The sequence below is a fragment of the Cervus canadensis genome, chromosome 29, assembly GCF_019320065.1.
Source record: "Cervus canadensis isolate Bull #8, Minnesota chromosome 29, ASM1932006v1, whole genome shotgun sequence".
Classification (NCBI taxonomy): Eukaryota; Metazoa; Chordata; class Mammalia; order Artiodactyla; family Cervidae; genus Cervus; species Cervus canadensis.
The window spans coordinates 24,513,166-24,525,646 of record NC_057414.1 but is presented as its reverse complement, the minus strand read 5'-3'; the positions used below and the strand labels follow the sequence as shown (position 1 = coordinate 24,525,646).

At 42.2% G+C, this 12,481-nt stretch overlaps 1 protein-coding gene across 2 annotated transcripts; it reads right to left on the bottom strand.

Annotated features, from left to right (window-relative positions):
* Nucleotides 1-8,324: 8,324 nt before the first annotated feature.
* LOC122431314 (serum amyloid A protein) lies at nt 8,325-12,140 on the bottom strand. Of its 2 annotated transcripts, none has more exons than XM_043452574.1 (4): nt 12,031-12,140; nt 11,381-11,472; nt 9,004-9,142; nt 8,325-8,615 (listed from the first exon to the last, which is right to left on the bottom strand). In XM_043452574.1, exons 2-4 carry the CDS (start codon nt 11,469-11,471, stop codon nt 8,450-8,452), a joined length of 396 nt encoding a protein of 131 aa, XP_043308509.1. In that variant the 5' UTR covers nt 11,472; nt 12,031-12,140; the 3' UTR covers nt 8,325-8,449. The 2 variants fall into 2 exon arrangements, with proteins under 2 accessions (XP_043308509.1, XP_043308508.1); XM_043452573.1 differs by lacking the exon at nt 12,031-12,140 and adding an exon at nt 11,550-11,728.
* Nucleotides 12,141-12,481: the final 341 nt, after the last annotated feature.

The following is a 12,481-nucleotide window of genomic DNA, read 5'->3' as shown; positions in this document are numbered from 1 at the left end:
AAGGTTGCTTGCTAAGAATGGCATTTCCAACTCTTGGACAGAATATGGAGTAAGGCATGCTTGAAGACCATAAAATCAAAAATATGTGAGAAGAAATGAAAAAGTTTTGTGCCTCATCTGATGCAAAGTATTACAGTCAAGGTCCAGAGCAGACAAGTCAGACATCAAGAAAATAACATGGTCTGAACCTTAATTGGACCATCTCACACACAGAACTGAATGAAATAAAGAAAAATACTGAACTAGAGTCAGAAAACCTGAATTTTAAGCCTGATTCTATCACTTTTTTGTCAGGTAACAAGTAACCTCTCTGATCTTAGTTTCTCATCTGTGGAATGGGCAATATGGTTTGTACTTTTTCTTTTTTTTAGATAAAGTAGGATTAACAGAGATAATCTAAGTCATGCAACTACATGTAACTAAAAGTGAATCTTCTGAGTGTTTTAAGAATTTACAAGATGATGGGAATCATCCCTAACAGCCAAATACTGTAAATAATAGTACAAAAAAAAACAACAACAACAACAACAAAAATACAAAAACAGGGAAAAGGGTTAACATAAACTTGTGTTTGTACATGTAATTAAGTATATACATTTAACCCTCTTAACAACCTTGAGAAGCAGATTTTTTTTTTTTTTTTTTTTTTGGCCACGCGCCACCTCAGCTTGTGGGCTCTGGGTTCCATAACCAGGAATTGAACTCTTGACAGTGAAGGCATGGAGTCCTAACTACTGGACTGCCAGGGAATTCTTAGGAAGCTGATGTTTTTATCTCCATTTTACAGAGGAGAAAATTGAGATTCACTGAGATTAAGTGTCTTTCCCCAACTAGATCACTAATTTTGAAAAAATATATATATTTATATGTATATATACAGGTACAATGGGGACAAGCATCTAAAAAGAGAGCCTAAGAGGCTTTCTGAGCAGTCCAGTGGTTAAAACTCTGTGCTCCCAAAGCAGGGGACAAGGGTTCAATCCCTGGTCAGGGAACTAAGATCCTGCATCCTGCATGGAATAGCCAAAAAGATAAAAAATAAATTTAAAAAGAGAGAGAGTTTAGGAAGAGGGAGAAGACAAGAGGCATCTCAGAGATCAAAATTAAGTCATTACCAATGTGGTCATGAATCTTCCAGCTACACAGACAAAGATGAAGACCTTAAGAATTGGCAGAGAATCTGTCATGGGAGAGCAGGAAGAGAAAGTACTGTCTTCAAAATGGATTCAGAATATTATGAAAGAACAATATCCAAAAAGAAAGAATATTGTCTGTCAAAAGGTAGAGCAGTGGACAAATGTTTACAGATCACAAGAAGATAGAAAGGGACATTTCCTGGTGGTCCAGTGGTTAGGACGCTGCACTTTCACTGCCGAGAGTCTGGGTTCATCCCACAAAAATAGAACAGAATCATCAGGAATGAAGCAGTAACATAATTTTCTGCTCTGTATTCATACTCAGACATTAATTAAAATGGGGTTTTGAAAGCTACTACATTTGTGTCCTATTGACGCCATAACAAAATTAGCAGCTAAAAAAATACAAATTGACTATCTTAGAGTTCTGCAACTCAGAAGTCCAATACAGGGTCTCACCAAACTAACATCTGCAGACTGCATTCCTATCTAGGAGCCCTAGAGAAAAATACATTTCCTTCTTATTTTGGGTTGTTCTTGAAGTTTAGGACCAAGGCCCTAGTATGCTGCTGCTGCCAGCTATCAGCCAAGGACCAGTCCTAGTTTCCAGAAGGTACTGCAGTCCTTGACTCATGCCCCCTCTTCCTCCACCTTCAAAGCCAACAACATGGGGGGCAAGCCTCTCTCTGATGTGTCAGATCTCTGCTCCTTCCTCTTCCATCTCCTCTCTGACTCAGCTGGAAAACGTTCTTCCTTTTTAAGGACTCATTTGACTGGACTGAGCCCAGGCAAATAATTCACAATAATGTCACCAACACAAAGTCCACATCCTGAGTTACTTCTGTAAAGTCCCTTTTGCAACAAAACTAGCATACAAGTGACCCTCCACCTCCATGGGTTCCGCATCTACTGATTCCACCCACCATCAATCAAAAGTATTCGAAAAAAATTAAATTCCAGAAAATACCAAAAACCAAAATTTAAACTTACCACATGCTGGCAACTATTTGAATACCATTTACATTATTAGGTGTTATAGGTGATCTAGAGATGATGTGCGCAGGTTTTTAGGCAAATACTAAGCCATTTTATATATGGTGGCTTCCCTGTTGGCTCAGCAGTAGAGAATCTGCCTGCCAATGCAGGACACAAAAGAGACACAGGTTCAATTCCTGGGTGGGGAAGATCCCCTGGAGAAGAAAATGGCAACCCACTCCAGTATTCTTGACTGAGAAACCGCATGGACAGAGAGCCTGGTAGACTACAGTCAATGGGGGTCACAAAAGAGTCAGACGACAATAAAAACAACTATGCTATTTTATACGAGGATCCTGGACCTGACCACCTTCGAATACCAAGGGACAAGCGTACTCATAGATTCTAGAGATTGAACAGGCATTACCTTTAGGTGCCATTATTCTACTTACCAGGGCTTCCCTAGTGGCTCAGATGGTAAGGAATTTGCCTGCAATGCAGTAGACCCAGATTCAATCCCTTGATCGGAAAGATTCCCCGGAGAAGGGAATGGCTACCCACTCCACCAATGTTAAATTGCTAGTGCTAATAATACACGGATGTAAAAGTAAAGAACAGGATTTTTTTAAGCCAATACTAACTTCTAAACTCTCTGTCTTTCATCACTTGAAACCAGAAGAATTTACAAGCCCCAGGATATGAAAGATTAGTGAAAAGCAGCAAAATATCTGGAAAATTCTTATTGTAGCAGTTATGTTTGTTTCTACTTAAATCATGGTTAGGTAAAATTTTATAAATTCATATTGACCAATCTTTGAGAGAAACCTTATCTGTAAATTTTTGATCACCCTCTAATTGATTCATCATTTCCAATGGACTATATTTATGCTTTTGAAAAAATTAATTTATATGCAAAATGAAAATTAATTTTATATAATGCTATTTTAACTGAAGTGTTAAATCAGAAAAACCAAAGGTAAATACAGGTAAAAGATAGCTGAATAAAAGTTGAAGAACAATTTTTGTAACTCTGCTTATATCCTAATTCACTAGTAAATCCATTGCCATTATTTATCCTGAATTGTTATTAAAATGAAATGATTTTGCAACCAAAAAAAATCATTGTTAGGTGACAATAAATATAGTTGGCACGTTTCACTGTTTTAACTTTTTAATGAATTCCCATGTTACTCAAAAGTCCCATACTGAGATCATTAACATAGCAAAGAAAGTCTTCAACAAATAAGGTAATTTAAACCTAATTCAGTGGGGCTGGCCTGGGGTTGGACCAGCCTTGAAACTGAAAGCACAAAGACTTCATAAACTCTTAAAAATAGTGTAAATATACTGTTGCACTTTTTTTTTCATTTTTTTTTTCATGTTGCACTTTTTTGTTGATTATTATTATTACCAACATTGTTATAATTGCAGGTAATGATATTTGTTTAATCAGTGTGATGATACAGTGATTCTAATTAGTTAAGTTACTTGGAAAATGGGAACTACTTGTCCCAAATTTGGGGACAGCTAGAAAATTCTTCATTCTTCTTATACTCACCTGTAATTAGATGTTTCAAACTATTGTTTTTCAGTATCAGAGATGGAAGGAAAAACTATACCAAAATAGCCTGACCTGTAGAGATTTTAAACAGTATCCACTTGCTAGATAAATTATATCCCTCCAACTATGGATAAAGAGCATTCAACCAGAGAACCACTGTGTTATGTAATGAATTAATTGACCCTTCCACTTACCAGCTAATTCTCACATATTCCTTCCTCCCAACCCAGTTGTAAAAAACACGATCATCTGTCCCATAAGATCACAAGGATTCTCAAGGACTGTAGCAAAATGTGCCAAATAATTTATTTTGGGGTTTGTCAAGAGTAACACAGTTCTCCATCAGCCTTCTCTTGCCCTTGGAATGGGATTTATGCTATTGGCTCTCAGATCCTCAGGTCTTCAGACTTGCTCTAGAATTACAGCACCAACTTTCCTGGGTCTCCAGCTTGCAAATGGCAGAATTGAAACTTAACCTCCATAATCATATGAGCCAATTCTTCATAACAAATAAATATGTGTGTATAACAAATCTATATATATATATATATATATATATATATAAAACAAATCTATATATAAAACAAATCATCATATAATAAGTATATACATACATACACACGTGCACACCCCATTGGTTCTGTTACTCTGAAGAACATTGTCTAATACAGTAATTTTCCTTTTTTAAGAGCTTTTAAATTTTTGGAGCTTTTAAAATTTTGGAATCTTGTGTTAATTTATAGTATAGAAAAAGTAATAAACATAATTTTCACACAAGATAAAATATATATTAGAAGGATAATCAAATTCAGGTATTCCCTGGAGCAAGAGTTACATCTAATAACTCTTATTTACAATTCAAGAGAAAAAATTCTGAAAAAAAAATTATTATTGAGACCCCTTCATAATGACCGATTACAAATCCTTGAAAATTTCTGCATCTTAAGAGCCCAGTTATTTTTAAATTATTAATGTGATTAAATGTTCAAGGAATTGAATGTTTTTATTCTTGAAATTATGAATTAGAAAACAGAACTTGAGGAAGGTGTTCTGAAAAAACCTAAATGGAATATTCTTTAGTGGCCATTTCCCTTTTCTTGCATTGCAGAAAATATGTGACAGTTATTGTGTTGATACACAGTTCAATTTTTTTACAGTAATCTAGGACTGTATTATTTCCAATATATTTCCAATAATACAGCCTGCAAAGTATCACCATTGGGAAGAAGTTAGCCTCACAAATGAAAAGTTGAAATTAGACATCCATCAAGAGAAGACTGTCTAGGTCTTGGTTAACTTAAAACGTACCACGCTGGTGGTACAGTGGTTGGAAGTCCGCCTGCCAAAGCAGGCAACCCAGGTTGATCCCTTGTCCAGAAAGATTCCACATGCCTTGGGGCAACTAAGCCCTTGCACCATAACTACTGAAGTCTGAGAGCCTAAAGTCTGTGCTCTGCAAGAGAAGCCACTGCTATGAGAAGCCTAAGCGTGGCACGGAAGAGGAGCCCCCTCTTGCTGCAACTAGAGAAAGCCTGAGAGCAGCGTTGGAGACCCAGTGCAGTCAAACATTAATAAATAAATAAACTTTTTAAGTGGCATGAAAAGGGTGACAATGGATGGAATATCTACTATTTACTTCATCACTGTAAGATGTTAGGTAACCTCGATGTTCTACCAACTCCTCAAACTTCTAAAAGAACCATGATGGATTCACTCAATTTATACCAACTTCGATAAGATTTTCAATGGGAGGAAATGCATAATACCTTCAGTACTAGTGCTGATTAACATGGTATGAGGCAAAGGAGATGATACCAATCTGAGTGACAGGAGAACCAAGGTCTCTTGGAACAAAACCCAGCAGAAGACGAGTCAGTTTGCACCAGCCGAAGTGAAACAACCTGGTGAAGAAGATTTGCTGGGACTGTGAACATTGGTTCAATGTGCTATCGGACTTCGATGTAATGATGAAAAGGTAAAGGATATTCCCATTCTGACCAATGGGACTTAACAGACAGCACAGAGTTAGGGCCACATGTGTCAGATGTTAGTATGTGATAAAGGAGACATCACAAATCATTGAAGACAGGATGGTTTGTTTATTAGCTTTGGAAAAAGAAAAAACTGAATCCTTACCTAATTTACATATAAATATCAACTCTATTATAGAAGTGTTAAATATGTAAATGTGAGGGTAAAACTATAAAGTTCACAGAAAAGAGTATCAACGTATATATTTGTGATCCAGAGGTGGGGGAACACTCTTAAATAAAACTTCAAAAGCACAAAACATAAGGCAGAAGATGGCGAATTTTATGAAAATTAATAATCTATTTTCAAATAAAGAACAGGAAAAGACAATGTCTAAAATATGGCAAGGAATTAATATTTCAAATAAACAAGGAGTATATGAGTCATTAAGGAAAAGACAACAACCTCAGTAGAAAAATGGGTGAAGGGGTAGAAAAATTAGTTTACAGACAACACACAATAAGTAACAAGCTTGCTTATTGAGATGCACAAATCATTAGCAACCAGAAAAATGCAGATAAGCAGTTACATTACATGCATTAGACCAGAAAAAAATGGCACCTGCACCATGCCATGTGTATCAAAGGTGGGACAGCGCTGGGGTGCGCTGTCTGAGTTTCACAGAGAAGTGTCACGCTACTCTCCGGGGTGCAGCCCAGTCCACTTCCTGGCCCTTGCCTTGGTGTGAGCCAGCTCTCTGTTTCCCAGTCTAATATCATTGTTATTGCCATTTACTGGCTCAGTCGTGTCTGACTCCTTCACAATCCCATGGACTGTAGCTCGCCAGGCTCCTCTGTCCACCAGATTTCCCAGGTAAGAATCCTAGAGCAGGTTGCCATTTCCTTCTCCAGGGGATCTTCCTGACCCAAGGATCGAACCCATGTCTCCTGCATTGGCAGGCGGGTTCTTTACCACTGAGTTACTTAGGAAGGCTTTTCCAGTCTAACAACTTTCATCAAAAAATAATTTTGCTTCAAGTACACAGATTAATGTCTTAATAAAACTAAATATTTTATTGCAGGGTTGCTCTCACAGGACATAGTGACAATCTCTGATATCTCTTTTGTTGTTGTTATAAAAAAAGAAAACCTCCCTAGTTAGAAATAACTTTTGTAGATACAGTTTTTGTTCTATCTGCTATTCTTGCAACTGCAGGAGAGACGGGACATTTCTATTTCTTATCTTGAGGAAACTTCTTCCTCCAGAGATTTGTAGGGCCTAAGTCTTCAAGGCTAAGTGCTAGGAACACACTGCTCTACACTGAAAGAGATGCAGTCCTGAGAGAAAAAGAAATCATATAGAAAAAAAGAGGTCAGAATAGGATTATTAACAGAATATGAAACACTTACAGACAGAATATGGAATGTCCTTTGGACAGCAGATCAAACTCCTTTAATCAATCCTTTTATCAAAGGAGATCAAACCAGTCAATCCTAAAGGAAATCAACCCTGAATATTCATTGGAAAGACTGATGCTGAAGCTGAAGCTCCATACTTTGGCCACCTCCTGCGAACAGCTGACTCAGTGGAAAAGACCCTGATGCTGGGAAAGACTGAGCGCAGAAGGACAAGGGGGCCGCAGAGGATGAGACGGTTGAATGGCATCACAGGCTCAATGGACACAAGTGTGAACAAACTCCAAGTGATAGTGAAGGACAGAGAAGCTTGGCATGCTGCAGTCCATGGAGTCCCTAAGAGTCGGACATGACTTACAGACTGAACAACCACAACACGCATGGAACATGGAATGTGAAGATTACCTACACCCATTCCCTTTTACTTTCCATTGGCATTTTGCTTGTGATTCTGCCACATTTACCAATTTTTATTTTATCATACTCTCTGTAATTCATGTGCATTATTTATGTGTATGTATGTGTTTCCATGTTTAGTATTGATATGATTCACAGAGTCACTCATAATTTCTGTGCTCTAACATACGCAAACCCCAGCCATAAGAGACACTGTTTTCCTCAATAAGAAGTAACTGCTGCTGGCTTCCCTGCATTGAGAAAGGACCAGGAGGGGAAAATGACTTCCTCTCAAGGACATGACTCATATCCAACGCAAACAAAGCCTCCTGGCTCTGAATTTTGATGTTGTCACTATTCCTCCACTTCTTGACATGGTCGTTCCTGGGAACTTGTATAAGGCAAGGAAACTAGAGTGAGGGGAAGGAGCACAGGAGGCGGTTCTGGATGCACAGACAGAAACTGGTTCATAGTTGGACTTGCAGGTGCTGCTACTAGAAGGGCAAGGTGGCAGTTTCTGAGGCACGATTCCAGCATCCAGTCCTCCCGTGACTGTGTCCCTGACCCCTCACAGAGAGCACCGAGGACAAGCTAGGGGATTGGCCCGGGGACAGAGGAGGTGGCAGGACACAGCTGCCGGGAGGGAGAAGGCCTGGACTGAGAAGGGCCTGGAAACGGCCCCGGGGGAACCAGAGGGGCCTGGAGAGGGAGCGGGTCTGATTGGGGGAAGGCTGGACAGGGGTCTGTCCTGAGTGATGCTGAGGGTGTGTCCCGGAAACACACACACAGGCACAGGCTGAGCTTCACGTGGCTGTCCTGCCATCAGCCCTGGAACAACAGGCTGTCCTCATACCAGGAAGGACACACAGCCTCAGTATGCCATCTCTTAAGCATTTATTAGATCTGCTGCCTTCTGTGGGCAGAGAACGCTCTAGCTCAGTGTCCCTGCCCTTGGGGACTCACAGCCCCGTCTCCTGAGCAGAGAGAGAGGCAGCTCAGTACTTGTCAGGCAGGCCAGGAGGTCTGAAGTGGTTGGGGTCTTTGCCGCTCCGGCCCCATTCGTTGGCAAACTGGTCGGCCTTCGAGTCCTCCCGTACCTGGTCCCTGGTCATGCCCTTAAACAGGGGGTCTGTGATTCCCTGAATATTCTCTCTGGCGTTACTGGAAAGGAAGAGGGCAGGAGGGGATTAATCCAGGACTATGAGCCCCAGCCCCACCCTCCCCATCTCTCCTCTTTCCAAGGGATCAGTGACTCTGAGAGGAGCCCAGGAAAGAGGGGCTACAACCCTGAGGCTCCCTGGGCTCAGCCCACCTCAGCCCTGTGCTACGTGAACACACCCAGAGCGGGAGGGTGGAGAGTCGCCTGGCCCACCAGCCTCGCTCTGCTCCTCAGACACCCAGACTTCACACTGGGCGCAGAGCAGGAGGGTGGGCAAGAGGAGGGGGCCCACAGCCCTACAGGAAAGTTCTCCAGGGCTCAGCCCCTCCAGGTTGTCCAAGGCAGCCAAGCTCTGCCCACCCATCCCTGCATCCCCAGGGACCCTGGTACCTGATCACTTTAGCAGCCCAGGCACCCCCTGGTCCCCTTTGGGCAGCGTCATAGTTTCCGCGGGCGTGGAAATACTTGTCTGCACCTTTGTAGTTGGCTTCCTTCATGTCTCTGTAGGCTCTCCACATGTCTTTAGCCCCTGGGAGGAAAAGAAAATGATGAGATGAAACTGATTGTGTTTTGGTGAAAGACAGAAATAAATAATTTCCTGCCACTGAATCCAGGTTTCAAGCTTTGACTAAGCCCTTGGAGATTATTATATTGGCTTGAAATGAATACTTCTTTACTTCTCACTTACTTCCCTGTCTGAAGTTGTGAGTATCACACTTGGTGCAAGTTTTATTCTGTTTGGTTTCATTCTAAGTCTGTTGGAACTTTGTTTCTGGAGGTGTGTGATGTGTGGGAAGAAGAGGTCGATGCTCTTTCTTTAAGGGATGTTTGCTTATACAATGAAGCTCCACCTGGAAAGATGCAGGAAAGGCTCTGACCAGAGCTTGAGAAGAAGGACGATATGAGAAAAGCTGTGTATATAGGATACTCCCAGCCTGGTCAAGGGGAGAAATCCAGCCCTGGTGACTAACTCGGGCCTGAGTACATCTGAATACTGAGGGCATGTTTGCACATGGGCAACCATCAGAATTAAATCAGCAGGTGGTAAAGGTGAGCTCTCTAAGAGGGCTTTGATGAAACAGGGTAATCAGATGCAGAAAAGGGGCAACTGAACCACCAGCTCTAAAGTTCAGTGTCCTCTCCAGTAAAATGGAGGAGTAATGCCTCCCTCAGGGTGGTTAAGCAGAAGAACTGAGGAAATACAGGTTGAGTTTAGAGAACATTGTAGGTGCTCACTAATACCATCACCTCGCTGGTCCTTAGAAGAGTAGGGCAAAAAAAATAAATAAATAAAGTAGAATGAAGATCAGAGAGGCATGGGCAGAGAACCCAACCTAGGTAGAATGAAATGGCAAAGGTTTAAAAGATAAGCGCATTAGGGAAAAGAGGAAAATATAACGTGGATTATAATCATAGTTTCTGTAATATCTCTGTGAGATAACTTATCTTTATTTTAGGTATTAGCTATTTCCATTGTTCAGAAAAATAGTTTTGTTGAGGGCTATGATATTCTTGGTATAGCTATTCACCCTGAATTACAGATTTAAATAGTTCCCTGGAGTCTAGAGTTGCTTAAGAAGTGCTTCCAAATGCACGACATATTTGTCCCTTGGGTGCAAAACCAGGTAGTGATTCTCAATATTTATTGTGTGCAAAATCAACTGGGGTGCTTAATAATGGACAGATTTGCAGAGAGCCCCAGGGATTGTGGTTCAGGGAAGGGACTGTGTGTGGACCCAGACCCCTGCGTTCCCCAAAGCACCCAGACCAGGGGTGATTCTCATGCAAGTCATCCTGGAGTGCCCCTTGAACAACACTGACCGAGGAGATGAAAAGATACTTTTATCTGGGCCTGTGTGAATTTAGATAGAATTAAGAACAAACTCTTAAAACAATTATTCAGCAATTATCACAGAAAAATAAGAACACCAAATAGTTTTGGGAAATAAATTATGGCCAGTTTGCTCTGGCTAGTGAGGTCTATGTCTCTTGCTATAGGATTCTCACCAGGTCTCAGCCTCAGCAGAACCATCATCAAGAAAACTCATGCTCCCATTTACTATGTGGAGGGGAACTCTATCCGGTTTCCTTCCAGAGGCACCAACCCCTACTCTCTGCCATCTACTCAGATAATGAGCAGGACGCGTGTTCACAGACCCCTCACTCTCCACGTGTACTCTTGTCTGGGAGGCAGTAGAAGGGCCGAGGTTAACAGCAAGGTCTCAGGATGCTGGGTTCAATCCTGCTCTGCCCTTAATCTCTTGGGGCAGCAGGTTCTCTGATAAGGGATAACGGTCCCCACATTGCAGGACTCAAGGATTAAACCTTGAAGAGGAAAACGAGTCGATTCCTGCACGTAAAGCTCTTAGACAGTCCTGACCAGCTACTAAAAAATCAGGTATTTTAAGTTAAAAGTATTCAGTGGTTGCATCCACCTCTTGGCTACAGGAGACTTGGAGATGAGCCATCTCTAGTTGCCCACGAGGTGGCAGCAGAGACTTGCTGGTATTTTGGGAACATGCAACCCGCGCCCCAGATGTCTTCCTCACTCGTGGGGAAAGTTGGGGCTCAAACTTTATATAACCTCGGGCTTGGGGATCCCCGAAAAGAGTGCAAAGCTGCCAGAACAGCCTCGGGAAGTGCTACCATGCAAACCAAGCTCCTTTTTGCCCACTGAGGGCCTTTGCCCTGTGGGGATGTGTCCTCTGCTCAGGTGAATCCTGGGGAAGCAGACACAGCCTCCCCTGGCCCATCCTTTGGTCCTTACCTTGACCGGCTTCCTTGAGAAATGTCCCCCATGTCTGGCTGCTGACACCCAGGATCAGGAAGCAGAAAATGATGCTGGTGGAAAGGTTCATCCTGCAACAGAGAGATGAGTGGACTCAATCAAAAATGACAGGTCTTGAGGCTGAGTTGTAATGTGGATACACTCTTACATTCCAAACGTAAATCTCTCTGAATTTTATCTCAATAGATAGACGATAGGTTGTAACACAGAGGATCCAGCTCTCATTTCCACTGAATCCTGGGAATCCCAGTGATTTCCTGCGTGAAGGATTGCAACAGGCTTTTAGCATAAACCACTTTCCAGTCCCCTCATCCTCTATCAGCCAGAAACCCAGCTGCACTGCAGGTTCCCCAGAGGCACGAGGAGTGAGTTCCTGCCGCCTGTCTGTGATGTGAGAAGAGGTGGATGAGGCACAGTGTCTGTGGCCGCGTGCTCACCCCATCACCGCCTTCACAGAAGAAGCAGACAAGGGAGCCCTACCCCCTGACGTGCTCAAGCCTGGAGGATTCTAATGGTCAGAATGAATAGTAGATTCAGGAAGGAAGCAGAGAGCTGGGCTGCAGCACAAGAATGCTGGTGAAGAGAAAGTCTCCGAAGAGGAAAAGTGTTGGAGAGTTCTAGCTCCTCACCTTTGGCCGTGCCCTCCTGCTGAGGCTCCTGGTGAAGCTGCGCTGCCTGTGCTGCCTGCCAGGGAGACGGGCCGGTGTTTTATATACGGACACTTGGCCAGTGGAGCAAATGAGAAACGGGGTGGAAGCAAAAAAAAAAAGAGAGAAGGGAAGAAAGTTTGGGAAATCCCTCCTGACCAGAACACAGCATTGAAAACAGCAGTGTTATTCTTCACTCACATCTAATTTTCCTAGATTGTGTAATCTGGCAGTTTTCAGAATGTGGCATATTGGACCTTTTCTTTCCATTTCAAGTCTCATTCCAGTGGCAAATGTGTTTTCACCCCCAACAGTAGTGTTCTGACATTTGCTGTGAAGGGTGTGTGTGCTTAGGTGCTCAGTTGTATCCGACTCTTTGGGACCCCATGGACTGTAACCCACCAGGCTCTCTCTCCATGGGATTCTCCAGCCA

Coding starts and splice junctions, on each gene's coding strand:
- LOC122431314 (XM_043452573.1), bottom strand. Junction 9,143..11,380: donor TCTCAAGGAAGCCGGTCAAG/GTAAGGACCAAA, acceptor TTTTCCTCCCAG/GGGCTAAAGACATGTGGAGA. Junction 8,616..9,003: donor TGGGCTGCTAAAGTGATCAG/GTACCAGGGTCC, acceptor CTTCCTTTCCAG/TAACGCCAGAGAGAATATTC.